General features: G+C 49.5%; 1 protein-coding gene across 1 annotated transcript; it reads left to right on the forward strand.

Moving 5' to 3' along the window:
- The first annotated feature begins 1487 nt into the window (after positions 1-1487).
- On the forward strand, positions 1488-13841 carry SPATA22 (spermatogenesis associated 22). Its single transcript, XM_043997355.1, has 8 exons — positions 1488-1620; positions 3988-4092; positions 6655-6715; positions 6820-6915; positions 9705-10008; positions 10642-10771; positions 11974-12071; positions 13449-13841. Exons 1-8 carry the CDS (start codon positions 1578-1580, stop codon positions 13638-13640), a joined length of 1029 nt encoding a protein of 342 aa, XP_043853290.1. The 5' UTR covers positions 1488-1577; the 3' UTR covers positions 13641-13841.
- Positions 13842-16912: the final 3071 nt, after the last annotated feature.

Genomic DNA, 16912 nt, shown 5'->3' on the forward strand with positions numbered 1-16912 from the left:
CAGTGCTTGGGCTTGTCAGATTGTCACCAGGGTCAGGAGGACCAGGAAGGTCCTGCCCCGGCCCCAAACAAGGCCACCTGTAATTAGTCCATGCCAGACACTTGGGGACAGGGAGAGGTGGGAATGGGGAGGAATCTCCCCATATTTTCTCTTCTTGTGAATTGAATTATTGTGTGAATACATGCATCCACTTCCCTCATCCAGAGAACACTTAGTGAGAGTGTGGGGGTGATGGGGCCCCTGCCTCCCCATTGTGCCTCTGCCCAGGTCTCCTTGGGCCTGGCTCCCCAGTACCCACCCACCCTCCTAGGCAGCATTCTTGGGAAGCATCCAAGGGGCAGCAGTGAGGAGGGTCCCTGGACTGGGCACTCAATCCGCTCTCCACTCGGGTCTTTGTAGGGAAGAACTCAGGGTTCAAAGGCTGTCCTATTCAAAATTTAAATGTAAGCACACCTTCATTAATGCCTTTTTTGTGTGTGAGAGGCAATTGGGGTTAAATGACTTGCCTAGGGTCACACAGCTAGTAAATGTCAAGTGTCTGAGGTCGAATTTGAATTCAGGTCCCTCTGACTCCAGGATCAGTGCTCTATCCACTGCACCACCTAGCTGGCCCTCATGAATGCCTTTTATTTTTCTATCACACAGAACTCTAAACACATCCTTCCTATCTAAGTTTAAAAATGTGCAATGATTAAGTGCCTCCTATGTGCTGGGCGGTGTGCTGAGCAAGGGGATGCAAAAAGGGAAGGCCGTCCCTGGCCTTCGGGAGCTCACAATCTACTACCACAGACAACAGGCAAGTCCTTAAGAAAGAGCTATATGCAGGATAAACAGAACAGCCGCGAAGAGGCTTCCTGCAGAAGCTGGGGTTTTAGCTGGGACAAAGGAAGCTGGTGAGGGGGGGGGGTAAGGAGGGGGAGCAGCCAGGAGGCGGATGGAGGAGCCTGGGGGGAGGGGGGGACCGTGGACGAAAGCTCCCAAGGTCAAACGGAACTTCTTGTACTTGTTCCTGGAGGGGACAGGAGGTCATTGAGGGGCACCGAGGGGGAGGGGGCATCACTTTGCTAGCAAGAGCCAGAGGCCATCCCTGGGGTCTCCTCTCCCTGCACTGACCCTGGAGGGCAAACTGGCATTCCATCTCCGGCCTCCAGGCCTTTGCCCAGGCCGTCCCCAGCGCCTCGGCTACTTTCCTAACGCCTTCCCCGCTGTCCGGAGTGGTGACGCTGTCTGCTGCCCGAAGTTATCTTGGCTTAACTCACCAGCTCCCCGTTTCGATTGGAAGCTCCTTGAGGGCAGGCTCTATCTTCTGGGCGGGAGGGAGCAGAGCGGGAGTGGGGCGGGGCCTCTAGAGTGACATGCGGGGCTTGGCTTGGGAGAGGCGGGAGAGGGGCGGGGCTAACCGGGAGAAAAGACTTAAGGCGGGTCGCGCGCAGCCACTGCGCAGACGCAGTGGGGACGGCGGCTGGCACCGTCCAGTCAGTGACATCCGTCAGTCCGTCAGCGGGTCAGTCAGGGAGGGCGCGTGTCCCGAAGGGGCCGGTAGTAGAGCCGAGGTTAGAGAGAGCGCGCCTGCCGCCATGAAGAAGAGCGTGCCGGGCGGCTCGGGCCGCCTGACCGCAGGTACGGCGCACGTACGCCTCGCCCCGCTTCGCCACATAGGGTCGGAGGCTTCGAGGTCCGGGTCCCAGGCCGAGGCCATCTTCTGCGCCTGCGCCCCGGGCGACCTCTCGCTGGGGCCAGCTTCTGCGCGTGCGTCGCGGGCGGCCTCTGGTTCCCAGCCTCTGCGCGTGCGCTGCCTCTGGTCCCGCCCCTTTTGGGGCCTGTAGGGCCGAACTTCCCGCCTCCTCCGAGTTCGAGGGACCCCACGAGGGAACCCTTGTTCCCCGCAGACCCAAAAGGGTGGTCGGCCCCCGAGCCCGGGGCTCCCACTTTGTCCGACCTCTGTGGCCCAATCCCCACTCCCCACTCCCCAAGTTCAGCCTCGCTGTCGAGAAACCTGAAGGCCCGAGGCGGGCGGAGCTGGGCAGCAGCACGTGCCAGGCCTGGGGCGCCCCCGCCCCTGGGGCGAACGTGCTCGATGACGTCAGCCCCTTCCCCGGTCGCCTGGGGCGTCTTCCTTATCGCCCCCTACTCTCGCTCTCCTGTGCCCTGTCCCATTTGGTGCCTTGGCAAAGAAGCGCATCGCAGGCCACCCCTCCCCTGCTGGAGGGTCCCGGGCCCTTTGCTGAGCGTGGGCGCCCCGGGGGTCGCTCGGCCCTCCAGTCTTCTCCAGTTGTTGGGGCTTTATAAGATCACCTCACCATAGACGTCATCACAGACATCACGTCCCCCTGCTTCTGCCTCCCACTGATTCAGGGCTGGGTTTAATTGATCAAATTGATCGTGAGGCGGCCCAAAATATTACAAGACTCAGTGACTCAGTTTCCCAACTTTTATTGAAAGACTGTTGACCACAGGGAGAGCACCATGGAGATAGGTGTCTCAAATAGGGGAAAGAAGAATAGTTATATTTATAGTAAGAAAAAATCGATTATCTCCTCGTTATCATCGCCACCTTAAGGAGGTTCATGGAGGTCCTGGGGTCCAAAGCCAACCCCCGCGGTACCTTTTTCCTGGAGGTGTCTTTTGGGGGTTTACTCGTCATAAGGTGAACCTAAAGACACATTTGGCCTTCTCTGCACATGTTGCTAAAGACAGGCTTAAACTGTCAGACCCAGAGGGTCTCTGTGTTTATAATATCTCTTAAGATCTGGTTTCTAGGTGTCCTGTCATCTAGGAATATGAATGGTTATTCATGGTTAATGGTTCCTAGTTACTGTCTCTGTTGATGGTGTTGGTTGACAGGGACTTGAAACCTCTTGGTTACATTATTGTAAGAACGCAAACCTTAGTTTCTCTGTTAACTCTTTTAGGTACTATTAATAAGGACTCAAGCCTCAGTTTATCTGTTAGCCCCTTTTTGCCTCCTCCATCACCACCACAGTCCAGGCACCACCAGCCTCTCAGTCCTCCAGGCTCAAAACCCTGGAGTTATCCTTGGCTCCTCTCCACCTCCAGCCCCCAGGCCTGGTGATTTCACCTTTTCACTCCCCCTCCTCTGACACTTCCCCCACCCTGGCAGACCCTCATTACTTCACACCTGAACTACTGCAATGGCTGCTTGGGTGAGAAGTGTGTTTATATGTTCGGGGTGTCTGCCTGCTGGCAAGTCTCTCCTCACAGTCCAGCCACCAAAGTGATTTTCCTAAAGCTCTGGTCACACCAACCATGTCACAGACACACATAGCCACCCGACCCCCACCCCCAACTCCAGTGGTTCCCTGTCACCTCCAGGATCAAATATAAAATCCTCTCTTCAGAGTTCAAAGACCTTCATAACCTAGACACCCCCTGCCCCCCAATCTTTCGAGTCTTCTTGTAGCTTACTCCCCTGTAAGCCGTCTAGTGGCCCTAGCCTTCTGGTTGCTCCTTGCACAAGAGGCCCCATTCCCAGCTCTAGCCATTTTCTCAGGCTGTGGTGTCCGCCCCATGCTCCCCCTTCCTTATTTCTGCCTCCTACCTCTGCTGGCTGCCTCAGGTCCAAGCTAACATCTCACCTTCTGTGAGAAGCCTTTTCCAGTCCCCCTAGTGCCTCCCCTCTATTGGGAGCTCCAGCTTAGCCTGTCTGTAGCTTCTTCACATGGAATGTTTGCATGTCGTCTCCTCCATTAGCCTGAGAGGGCTTTGGAAGCAGGGACAGTTGTTGCTTTCCTTTCTCTGTCCAGCCTTTAGCTCATCACCTGGCATGGAGAAGGTGAGATAGTTAGGCTTGCAGAGGGAGTCAGGAGATGAGCAGTAATTCTTCTAAAACAAAAATACAATTCATGTAAAAGGAAGATGGGAATGATGCTCAATAAGAAGCGCGATACAGCATCAAGGAGTAGAGTTAGATACACACATGGAGATAGGACTTGGTGGGGTGTTCCACTGACGTTCTGTTCCCTGCAGGCTGTTTGCCCGTACCTCTGTTCAATCAGAAAAGGGCTCGGCAGCCCTTCATGTCCAGCCCAGAGGCCACATCTGACAATCAGGATTTTCCTCCTCTGCCAACAGGTAAGGAAAGCGGATATGTCTGGAAGGTGGGGAATCAGGGGCCACAGCAACTCTTGTATAAACTGGGATTTCAGCTTTGTTGTCATTGATCCTATTCTCCTTTCTATCCCTCCTTTTTTGTTCTTGCTTCTCCTCAGACACAGAGATTACTTGCCTCTTTTAACGTTCCAGACCAGGAACTGAGTCACCTTGTTTCCAGGGGCATTTGGGGGCAGCCTAGCAATGCACTACCTTAGAGTTTGACCAGTTTGTTCTAATTTGGTAGTAGTGTGTCTTTTCAATTAAATTGCTATTGCTATAGCTACCAGCTTGGGTTAAGCATATTATGATTTATTAATATCATGCACCAGTAAAGGGTTGACTTCGTGTCTCCCTAACTTATCATGGTCTCAGGCCAAGTGTGGTAGAGAAAGCAGGGAGAGAGCTTCAGCATGACGGTTAGCTCAAGCAGGAGAAAAGCCCTAAGATCCATGCTGTCCTCCAGAGAGACGGCATGTGGGCTCAAGAAGACCTACAAGCCAGAAAGCCAAGAGCACTATCCAAGAGAGAGCTTGTGGCCTCTTCCGAGAGTTTGTATCCTCCTTTTTTTTTCTTTCTTGGGGCAATGAAGGTTAAGTGACTTGCCTAGGGTCATGCAGCTAGTAAGTGTCAAGTGTCTGAGGCCGAATTTGAACTCAGGTCCTTCTGAATCCAGGGCCGGTGCTCTATCCACTGCGCCACCTAGCTGCCCCCATTTTTTAATCCTCTTCTGACAGAGACTGGTCGTTATGCATTGATCCAAGCTAATTGTGGTGTGGGATGGAATTGTGATCAAATTGATAGTGAGGCATCCCAAAGAATGACAAGACTCAGTGACTCATTTTCTCAAGCTTTATTGCAATACTGTGAGTAACCACAGGGAGGGCACCTTGGAGGTGTCTCCAAATAGGGAAAGAGAAGACAGTTATAGTATGGATAAATTGATTATCAGTCTCATTTTAATAATCTCTACCTTAGGGAGGTACAGGGGAGGGCTTGTACTAATTTGGACTTCCTGGGGTCCTAAGCCAACCCCCAAGGCAGGTACCCTTTTCTGTGGAGGTGTGTTTTGTGGGGTTTATGATGAGTCTGGGGACAAATTTGGCCTTTTCTGTGCATGTTACCTCAACTTGCCAAGGTCAGAGTGTCCCTCTGTTTTTCATTCCCAGGCCTAGTTTCTGGGTATTAACATTTATCAATTAGGATTTCTATAGTCTGTCTCTATGTTTTTGTTTGAAAGTCAAATTTTCTATTCAGTTCAGGACTTTTCATTTCAAATGTCTGAAAGTCCTCTTTTTCATTGAAGTCCCATTTTTTCCTCTGAAAGATTATAGGCAGTTTTGCTAGGTACGTGATTTTTGGCTGTAGTCGAGGTTATGCTGACCAGAAACCAGGTCAGATCTGAAAATCGACACAAGGAATTTTCTCAGTTCTACATGTCAAGCAGTCTATATGACTTATGTGAAAACTAGCTCCATATTGATCATCAGCTATTGTTTCCTTGTTCCTTTGATTGAATACAGACACTTGTGGGGAGTGGGACACCTCTTTTTATGGTTTCAGGGAATTGCACCTGTTTGCTTTCCCCCTCCCAACTGAGAAAGCCCCTAATCTTTCCTCCAGTTAGAAATCAGATGACCTAATTTCATTAATATTTTACTTTTAATTATTTGGTTTTATTTGATTATTTTTAATTTTTAAAAAATGTTTATTTATTTATTTGTTTGTTTGTTTGTTTAGTGAGGCAATTGGGGTTAAGTGACTTGCCCAGGGTCACACAGCTAGTAAGTGTTAAGTGTCTGAGGCCAGATTTGAACTCAGGTACTCCTGAATCCAGGGTCAGTGCTCTATCCACTGCGCCACCTAGCTGCCCCTATTTGATTATTTTTAATACGTTAAAATCCATCTCACTCTGAATTCAGGGTCTTTGGACTAACTGGGGATGCCATTGACCTGTTTATTATGCCTGTTTCAGTAATAAATTGAGTAGCTTGGACGGCTTCCTCAGTTATCATTAATTATCCACCAAAGGAGTCCTAGTAAGCCTTCTCCATTCACACAGCCCCCAGTGTCTGAGGGATTGTGAGCAGGCCCCTACAACACCCAACCCTCAGTTTCCTCCTCTGTAAAATGAAGGACTTCAGGGGATGCCTTCCAATCTAGAGCCTGTTGTTTCACCGAGGAGTGAATGTCATGCTTTCCTTTTCGTTTTTGTTCTTTTTTTTTTTTGTGGGGCAACGGAGGTTAAGTGACTTGCCCAGGGTCACACAGCTAGTAAGTGTCAAGTGCCTGAGGCTGGATTTGAACTCAGGTTTTCCTGAATCCAGGGCCAGTGCTTTATCCACTGTGCCACCCAGCTGCCCCCATACTTTCCTTTTCAATAAAAGCAAGGATGATTTCTTGCTGGGCTTCCCAAGTCAGTGGTTTGGATGTTAATGGGAATGAACAGTAAGCCATAGCATTGATTCATGGGATGGGTGGAGCAGGGAGAAATAAAAGCCTGCCTTGGAAGCATCTCGCCTCTTTTGTCTCCCTGGTCCTTAGATTTCGTCTGGGAAATGCCAAAGCCCGAGGTGCCGCTGCTAAAGAAAACGATGAATTCTGGGTAACTGATTTTTGGTGTTTACTGATGACATGCATGTACATTTCTAAGTTTGTAGTGAGATCAGTCCTACTTCATACCAACATTTAGAAATGTTTCTTTGAAAGGCAACAGTCGCCTACCGTTCCTCATCTAAAGCAAGAGAGTCAGTTTAAGCCAGACCCACTGGATGTCTCAAGAAGTCACAATTGGAGTAGTTGGAGGTGAGTACAATTCCAAGTCTCATTGGCTGTGGGACTGTGTATGCAGCCCTTAACCCAGCCGAGTCTCCTCAGCTGAAAAATGAGGGTAATCAGAGGCTTGTTTTGAGAGAAGCAATTTGTTACTTAAAGAATATTACTAATAGGAATTGTTCAGCCAGCATTTGTGAAGTCCCTGCTGTATGCTGGACACTGTGCAAGGTGCCAGAGATACCAAGATAAAAATGCCCCTAGCCTCCAGGAGAAAGAGCCCTGACCCCTGGCAAAACCAGGGCAGGCTTTGTGTGCAGGTGGAGGTAAGGAAGGTGAGCCAGCCAGGGGACATGCCCAGAGAGATTCAGGGAACAACTAGCAGTGAGATTGGTAACAATCGGTACCAATAGAGGGAAGTTAGGAAATGACAGGCAGGCAGCTGAGAGAGAAGGCTTTCAGGGCCAGCCCGAGGAGTTTGTGGGGCCTCCTGGAGGTGCCCAGGACCCACTGAAGAGTTTTGAGTAGCCAATAATGTGATCAGAGCTGGGAATTAAGAAACCCCTTAGAGGAACAGGAGCCTATGATCATGGTCCAGGTGAAAGGGGAGAAGGGCCTGGTGTGGGGGAGTGGCCAGGTGAGCAGAGGAGATGGATGATGAGGGGGCAGACTTGGCCTTATGGGAAGTGTGAGGGGGGTTGAGGGAGGTCTGAGGCTGTGAACCTGGGGACCAGAAGGACACTGGTACTTTATGAATCGGGAAGTTTGGGAGCAGAGTAATCACCGGAATAAAGTCAATTAGGAGAGAGAATGAGTAGGCCCTGCACTGTCCAGCAGGCAGCTGGTGCAGTCAGGCTGGAACTCAGGAAGGTTAGGGCTTGGTACTAGTTAGATATGGGAGTCTCTCTACCTGTGTAGCTAGCACCTGATAATAATGGAATGCAGAGGAGTGAAGAGAGCAGCCAGGGAGAGGGGCTTGTGAGACAAGGAGACTTAATTCCCTGTCCCAGCATGAAGCACCAAATAGGGCAAAGGTTTAGCAAAGTCTTCGTCTTCCCAAAGGCTTCTGCCCTTTTCCCAAGGATCCAGGTAAATAGGGAGCCTCCTGCTTGTCAGAATTTGTTTCTGGTGTCATTGCCTCCTTAACAGAGCGACGTGATGTTGTGACCTGCACTGAATTGGATTTATGTGAGGGAGGGCTGGGCAAGGTCACCAACCTCACTCTCTCCTCCAGAACCATCTGGGGCCAGATATAGAGCAGGATGACTGGAGATAGCCCTGGATGTTTAAGGTAATCTGGGTTAAGTGAATTGCCCAGGGTCACACAGCTAGTGTCTGAGGTGAGATTTGAACTCAGGTCCTCCTGACTCCAGGGCCAGCACTCTATCCAGCCTAGCTGTCCCTGAGAGGTAAATAGAATTTTTGAGATAGAGGTCACATTCCCCCAAACCAACATTCCCTGCAAGACAGTTGGGTTAATAGGCAATTCAATTAAACATATTAAGCAGTTTTTAATCATTTGCAACAATTTTGTTATTTTTTTTGGTGGTATTTAAAATATTGTCTGCTTTTAGGAGTTTGTCCGTTTTCTTGAAAATATGCCCAAAATGATGAAAATCATGCTTAATCAGGTTAAGGGAATTGGCTAGTATGCAAAATAATATTATATATTTGCAATTAGGTGGCCTACTCTTATCTCCTTGCATACTCCTGATGGTCTAACTATCACTGAACCTGAAGTAATTCCTGCTCTCCCAAAGGTTTGCTACCCCCGGATGAATGTGTTAGCTGCGGCGATTCATGGTAGGCCCTTTGCTTACTACCCACACCCACCATCTCTTAGATTTCTGAAAGCCCCGAGATCATGTTGTCTTATAGACAGTCAGAAGGCCGAGTCCCTTTGGAGCTACAATACAAAGTTATGTCTGCATTAGGAAAAGAAAATGTGTTCTCTGAAGCTCCAGGCTAGTTTTCTGTGCCTCGGTTGGCCATGTTGTGAATTATTAGAAGTTTTGCCCCATTCGTTGCTTGGTGACCAAAGGGGGAAATCCTGTAATAATGGGTTTGCTGAAGTGCCCTGTGTTTCCATGTTCATTGGTATTTCAGCATGTACAAGAACCCAGCTGTGTACCAAATGGCACAGAAACATGGTCCACTCTCCTTGAACTTACTGGTACTTGGCTCTAGGCTCTGTATGGGGTGGAGGATCCCAGAACCAGGGAGTTACCAGTGTGGCCTTTTGTTAGACATGATGCTTGGCTCTCCAGAGACAGTCCTAGTGGGGAGGCATGGCTGGCATGCTTCTTTGTCCTAATGCTTCATACACAAATGGGCAGGTATATAGTACAGTGGACCCTGACCCTGAACTTGGTAGGACCTGAGTTCAAATCTTACCTCAGACACTTATCAGCTGTGTGACCCTGGAAAGTCATTTAACCCTGGTTGCCTCAAATATCCAAGGCCATCTCCAGTTGTCCTGCTCCATATCTTGCCCCCGGACCCAGATAGCTCTGGAGGAAAGAGTGAGGCTGACGACTTTGCACAGCCCTCTCACTTCAATCCAGTTCACTGTGAATCATGACATCTGCCATGGTCCTCTTGGAGAATGAAGGACAAACAGCGATAATGCATGGGTACATCCTTCAGCTTACTCCAGGCCATGAACATCAGGGACACACCTAGAGCCAGGACATAAGGGACACTTGTTAGAGGCAGAGGGGAGGGGAAGTGGGGAGGTGTGTGTGTGAACTGGAGTCTTTTAGTGAAGTTTTTGAAAAGACCTTCTTAGAAATCAATTTCAAAATTGTCTCATGCTGTTCCAGCTACAGAGAAGACAGTTCAAAGGCTTGGGACAGAAATGAGTTTACACCTCAGACGAAAAGCTCATGTTCGGTGGCTGACAGTGGGCCCCGTCCTGGTCTGGGGACCATGGAAATGAACCAGAAACTGAGACAGTCGGAGCGTGCTCAGGTGGAAGTCCAAAGAGCCGTGGGCTCTCTGAGGATGGCGGGTGCCCAAGGACTGGGGAACAGCAGCAGAGCATTGCAGGTGGCGAAATGCAATTCTCAACAAAGTCAGCTGAAGAGAAAAACGTTTGGTAATGGTCTGGAGGAAAAAGCCATTAAGGTAAATTCTAGGTTCTGCCTTCTCTGCAGCATGGACTGCTCGGCCCAGCTCCAGGCCCAGAGCAAGCTCTGGCTGCGTTCTTGGTGACTGACTGTCTGAAAACAGAGCCGGCTCCACATTAATGATGACAAGCGATATCTTCATTGTGTTTTAAGTTTTGCAAACTGCTCTGAGAGACATTTCATTTGATAGGAACAAATAGCAAACCATGAAGATAAAAAAGATCGCTGTCAGGGTACCAGCTCCCTCGGACACACCTCAGACCCCATGCCTGTGGGCTCCCACACACAGCTCCCTGGGGACCCCTTCGTAGTCAGCATCCTTGTCCCTCTAAGAGAATGTGGGTGCTTTAGAGCAAGACTCTCCCTGGCTTGTGATCGATTGCTTCCCATGATGGACTGTGACTAGCCATTTGCTCTCAGCCTTGTGGAGTCCACTTCCCCAGGTTCTCCCCAGCCTACCAAGCCAGGGCCATTCTCAGGCCAGGTTCTGGCAAGGAAGGCGAAGGCTGGGTCTGACCTCCGAAGGTGGCAGGGACTGGAGGAAAGCCAGGCCGGGGCGGGGGTGGGGGGGCTTCTGGTCCTGCCCCCTTCTTTTACAAATGGGGGAATACCGCTTTCTCCCCTCTGTTAGGAAGCACCAGTGTGCCCGCTTATGCTGAAGGGAGACAACTCTTCTCTTAGAATTCTCCCCGCCGTCATTGAGAGTATGAAACACTGGAAGGAGCGCATGCCACACTGCCCACTGCTCTTCGAAGTGTTAGGTGGGTGCGTGGAGGAAATGAAGGGGGCAGGGGGCAAGGAAAAGGCACCCCGGGCCAAAGGGAAGGAAGGGAGGGAAAAGGAAAGAAGCCAGGGAGGAAGGAATAAGGGGGGAGGAGTGAAGGAAGAGATGGAGGGATAGAATGGTGAAGAGGAAAGGAAGAAAGGGGGAAGAAGAAGGGAAGACAGGGAGGGAGGGAAGAAGGAAGGAAGGAATGGAGGGAGGCAAGGTCCAATAACCCTCCAAAAAATGGGCAGATTGAGAGTTTGTCCGTTTGAGCCACATGTGAATGAAGCTGGCCAGTGTGACCAGCTGTAGGCAATCTTACATTGGCCCCATCTTTGCCTGGGGGCCAAGCCCTAGAAGGCTGCTTGCCACAGCCGTCCCCAGGGAGTGGTCAGCTTCCAGTAGTGGTGGCCAGTTCTGCAGCCTGGTATTTCGGTTGGAGCTAATGCACAAATTGAACCCTCCGCAAGGGGACAGCAGCCAGAGCTCATTCACTCAAGGGACAGGTGGCCAGCACTCTCTTCCCACAGCTTTTATAGGTAAGAAGTGCGCTCACCTGGGTCAGGGGCTCACCAGGAAAGCCCAAGGGAGCGCCACTAGTCTGGCCTCTGCTCCCTCCCTCAGCTTCTTGCCAATCTCTGGCAGACCTTCACTCACACACCTCGCTTCCAAAGACCATTCCTGAGTCAAGTGTTGGCCTGGGCCCCATGCCTGGTCCATGTGTGTCTTCTCAGTTGGCACACTGAGGCAAAGAAATGGTCCAAGCACCTGAAGGTCTTTTTTTTTTTTCAGGGCAATGAGGGTTAAGTGACTTGCCCAGGGTCACACAGCTAGTAAGTGGCAAGTGTCTGAGGCTGGATTTGAACTCAGGTCCTTCTGAATCCAGGGCCGATGCTTTATCCACTGAGCCATCTAGCTGCCCTCACCTGAAGGTCTTTAATAGGCATCATTAAACAGTCTCTGTGGGGGTCATCACTACTCTGAGATAGTTTTCTAGAGGGGGCTTCTCTTGGCCTTTGAGGGAATGGGTGGGCAGCCCTCTATTCCCCTTGGTGCCCCACCCTCCAACCCCATCAGGGCCATCTTCTCCAGCCTCAGTGTGGACAAAGCCCAGGGTACCTGTAGCTTTAGGTGGGGCCTTCCCTTAGTAGTAAACGGGCCTCAGACAATCACAGTGTTTATTTCTTCCCGGGGCAGCGGTTCTTGACTCAGCTGTTACGCCAGGTGCACATGGTGCCAAGACCTTTCTTCTGAGAGATGGAAAGAACACTGTGCCTAGCGTATTTTACGAAATTGTGAGTATTTGTTCCAGATCTATTTAAGGGGCCAACCAAAAAGCAGAGGTGAGATACTTTCCTCCAGCAATCCAGATGTCCATGCAAATGATTCCAAAGGTAAAAAAACTAAACCGAAATGCTCTCCTTGCAGATTTTTATGAATGGAATCACAGAATCTGATCATTGGAAGGAACCTGTTTTAAAAATACATTTTGCAAACACAAGTACAGCCATTAGACCACTTTGCACCATGTGAAGGCCACAGGGGTTAAGAGCAATAGCTCCAGCTGGGAGGACCCTGGGGCTGAGATCTGTGCTGATGGAGGGACAGCCTGGAGTCTGCATTCCCCTTGGTCAGTGACCCCAACCAGGTGCCTCAGCCTCTGAAGTCAGGCCAGGCCTGCGAGGTCAGCCATGTGGTGGGACCCTCACCCCCTCATACTGTGCAACAGCCTGCAAACTCACTCAGTTCCCTTCATCTTGAGGAAGAACCTTACCAAAAGCCACATTTTCCAGTCTTGAATGCTTGAGGTCAGAGTTGGAGAATATGTTTCCTTCCAGATCTGCCCCTCCCAGCCCACCAGGGGCCATCCGAGAATGGCTCAGAGACCTTGAACAGTGAACAGATGGATAGAGTCTGTCCTTCTATCAGGCTTCTGCCAGACAAAATCTGCCATGGGAGCATAGACGCAGAGCCAGAAGGGACCTTGGGGCATTCTAGCAACAGAGGGGGAAGTTGAGGCCCTGCCCAGTCAGTAACTGTGAGGCTGAGGATGGGAGCTGAGGTGGGAACCTTGGGTTCAACCCCCGGGCTTCCCTCAGCACACCCTGCTGCTTTCTCCTTCCTTCAAATACCTGGAAACAGCTTTCAGGGTCCTTGCTGTCTTTTCTCCTCCTTGCTAAGTGTCCTCAAGGCCTATCTGAATTCCGATCCTCCTCCTTCCTAAAACAGGACACAATAATAATTGCCCCAGATGCGGTCTGACCCTGGCACCATCCAGAGCAGCCAGGGGAGCGGGGGAGCTCTTGAGCTTGGCCATAGGGAGATCACAGTGGTTTTCCCACTGTGCCAAGCCTGACCCACACATGTAGATTAGCTATAGTTTTGAATCGTATAGGCCAGCGTTCACCATCATTGGTGTGGATCAAGAGCCGGGCTTAGAGTCAGGAAGGTGAGTTAAAATCCTGCCTTCCGTCACTGTGTGACCTTGCCTGAGTCCCTTAATCTCACCGTGCCTCAGCTTTCTCATCTATAAATTGAGGGGGTTGGACCGGACAGCCTCTAAGGCTCCTCTCAGCTCCAAACCAATGACCTCATGAAAAAGTTGACCTAGGATTTGTTGGGAAAACTAGAATTCATCAGGACAGAGAAATGACTCGATCTTTCATCCACAGGACCGTGAGCTGCCAAGGCTGATTCGAGGGCGAGTTCATCGGTGTGTGGGCAGCTATGACCAGAAGAGGGGCCTGTTCAGGTGTGTGTCTGTCAGACCTGCGTCAGCTTCTGAACAAAAGACATTCGGAGAGTTCGTCAGAAATGCAGACTCCCGGATGTCCTGTTACATCAGTGCTAGGAATGAAATGTAAGCCAGCAGCTACTTGTCACTCCAGGCTCAGGTCTTGCAAGCTTAGGCCTCGAACGTCTTCAGGCATTTCAGATTCCGGAATGCTGTTATTAAGCACTTCTAAATTATTTCAATGTTGGATTTTTAAGGGTTTTTGTCACTTTTTACAGAGCTAGGTTTGGACCAGGTTAGACTGTTTATAGTTGTATTATCTTTGGTAAATAAAGTGAGTTTAATTCCAGCATTTCCCTCATGTCCTTGGTGTGTTCAGGGGAACAGGAATTAGGCATCCACACCTCATCCCATGTATTTCTTGTGCATATCCTCCCATTCATTCTGTTAAGAGTTAACCCCAGGGGGCAGCTAGGTGGCGCAGTGGATAGAGCACCAACCCTGGAGTCAGGAGGACCTGAGTTCAAATCCGACCTCAGACACTTAACACTTACTAGCTGTGTGACCCTGGGCAAGTCACCCCAATTGCCTCACAAAAAAAAAAAAAAGAAAGAAAGAAAGAAAAAAGAGTTGACCTGATGCTTTGAGACCTTTGTTCAGTCCCACATCTCTTGTTGGAACCAGTGATGGTCCAAGAGAAGGGGCTGGCCTGGAGGCCCAAGGAGGGCAGCCCTGCTTGGAGAATGGGAAAGAGCCTGGGCCCTGGGATCAGGAAGCCTTGCTGGGATGGGCACATAATGGAGAGCAAGGTGTTTAAGCCACCTGAACTGCCTTTACCATCTGTGTTCTGTCTCTCAGCTCCCAGGATGGTGGTGAGAAGAAGCCTTGGTGAGCTCCCTCCACTATACATCGATGTTCATTAGTCTTTCCAGGTTTTTCTGGGATCATCCTGTTTGTCATTTCCTTAGCATATGACCATTCCACCACAATCATATAGCACAGCCTTTTCCATCATTCCTCAATTGATGGACATTCCCTTAATTCCCAATTCTTAGCCTCCACAAAGAGTTGCTATAAATATTTTTTGTACAATTTTCCCCCTTTTCTCTTTTTCATGATTACTATTGTTAACTGTTTCCCTTCCATCCTATTCCCTTCCCCATGATATTTACTCTATTATCCATCTTCTTTCATCCTATCCCTCTTCAAAAGGGATTTGCTCCTGTCTGTCCCCTCCCCGACTCTGCCCTTCCTTCTTTTGCCCCTCTCTCTTTTTCCCCTTCCCCTCCTATTTTCCTGCAGGGTTAGAGAGATTACTCCACCCAATTGAGTGTGTACATTATTCCCTCCTTGAGCCAATTCTAATGAGATTGAGGTCTTTGAGCCAATTCTGATGAGTGTTAGGCTCATTTACTACCCAGATTAAATAGATTACTCCACCCAGTTGGGTGTGTGTGTTAGTCCCTCCTTGAGGCAGCTCTGATGAGTGTAAAATTCATTTACTGCCCTGCTCCTCTCTCATCTTTTCCCCCACTCCATAAGCCTTTTCCTGTTTCATGTAGGATTTCACCTCTGTCCTTCCCCCTCCCCCAGTGCATTCCCCTCACTCCTCAATTTAACCCTAAGGATGTCATCATAGGGCAACTAGGTGACATAGTGGACAAAGCACCACCCCTGGACCCAGGAGGATCAGAGCCAAAACCTAGCCTCAGACACAAGACAGTCACCCACTGTACGACCCCAGGTATGTCCCCCAACTCCAATTTTATAGTTCTCTAGGGTCTTGTATTTGAAAGTCAAATTTGCCATTCAGTTCAGGTCTTTTCATCACAAATATCTGAAAGTCTTCTTTTTCATTAAAGTCCCATTTTTTCCGCTGAAAGATTATGCTGAGTTTTGCTGGGTAGGTGATTCTTGGTTGTAATCCCATTTCCTTTGCCCTCTGGAATATCATATTCCATGCCCTCTGGTCCTTTAATGTAGAAGCTGCTAGATCTTGTGCTATCCTGACTGGGGCTCCACAGTACTTGAATTCTTTCTTTTTGGCAGCTTGCAATATTTTCTCCTTGACCTGAGAGCTCTGGAATTTGGCTATAATATTCCTAGGAGTTTTCTTTTTGGGATCTCTTTCTGGAGGTGATCGGTGGATTCTTTCAATTTCTATTTTAGCTTCTTCTTCTAGAATTTCAGGGCAATTTCCCCTGAGAATATCTTGGAAGATGATGTCTAAGCTCTTTCCTTGATCATGGTTTTCAGGTAGACCAATAATTTTCAAATGATCTCTCCTGGACCTATTTTCCAGGTCAGCAGTTTTTCCCAGAAGATATTTCACATTGCCCTCTATTTTTTTATTCATTTGGATTTGCTTGATTGTGTCTTGGACTGGCTTCCATTTGTTCAATCCTAATTCTTAGGCAATTATTTTCATCAGAGAGCTTTTGTACCTCCTTTTCCATTTGACTTTTCAAGCTGTTGACTTTTTTCTCAGGTCTTTTCTGCATCACCCTCATTTCTCTTTCCAGTTTTTCCTCTACCTCTCTCATTTTATCTTCAAAGTCCTTTTTGAGCACCTCTATGGCCTGAGACCAATTTGTGTTTTTCTTGGAAGCTTTAGATATAGGGGCCCTGATGTTGACATCTTCCTCTGAGGGTGCCCCTTGGTCTTCCTTGTTACTGAAGCAACTTTCTATGGTCCTCACGTTTCTCTGTCTGCTCATCTTGTCTTTCTTTTACTAGACTTTTAGCTCCTTAAAGTGGGGCACTGTTTCCAGGCTGCAGTGTCCCAAGCTTAAGAAGTCCCAGGTGGTATAATTTAAGGAGGATCAGGTTCTTCCCTCGCCTGGCCTGTTCCCTGGTCCATAGATGACCCCAGACCAACTTGCTAATCAACCAGCTTTGTGTGTTGTGGTTTTCAGCTCCTATGAGCCTGTGCCCCTCCCCCACCTGGGCCACTGCTACTTGAAGCTACCTCCTGGTTCTCAGCAGGGGTGTAAAATCCAAGTTCTGCCTTAGCACCAGCATAGACCCCTGTAGTCTCCCCCCTGCCCAGGGTTCAGCCCTCTCACCAGCCTGTGAGCTTAGTTCCAGACGACACTGGTGCTTCAGCTGATTCAGAGGCTCTGGGGGTCTCCTTCTCTGGTGAGGACTTCCTGGGACTGGATCTGTATCAGGGTGACTGTGGGGTTGGGCCCGACTCCTGTATCAGCACAGCAGCTCCCTCCTTCTGACCTTCCCAGCTGGTCTTGGTTGGGAGATGATTTGAGTACATTCTTCTGTGGGTTTTACTGCTCCGGGCATTTTCCTATGGTCTTATTTGGATGTTTTTTGGAGTGATTGTTCCTTCATTCTCCAAGAGGACCATAGCATCAGGGGAATGGCATGACTTGCACTGAATTGGATTGA

This window comes from Dromiciops gliroides, chromosome 3, assembly GCF_019393635.1.
Source record: "Dromiciops gliroides isolate mDroGli1 chromosome 3, mDroGli1.pri, whole genome shotgun sequence".
Classification (NCBI taxonomy): Eukaryota; Metazoa; Chordata; class Mammalia; order Microbiotheria; family Microbiotheriidae; genus Dromiciops; species Dromiciops gliroides.

What these genes read in the sequence shown, in the direction of transcription:
- SPATA22 (XM_043997355.1), top strand. Translation starts at nt 1,578, where the DNA reads ATGAAGAAGAGCGTGCCGGGCGGCTCGGGCCGCCTGACCGCAG. An exon ending in AAGAAAACGATGAATTCTGG is followed by an intron (nt 6,716 to 6,819) that starts GTAACTGATTTT and finishes TTTCTTTGAAAG; the next exon opens with GCAACAGTCGCCTACCGTTC. An exon ending in TGGAGGAAAAAGCCATTAAG is followed by an intron (nt 10,009 to 10,641) that starts GTAAATTCTAGG and finishes CCCCTCTGTTAG; the next exon opens with GAAGCACCAGTGTGCCCGCT.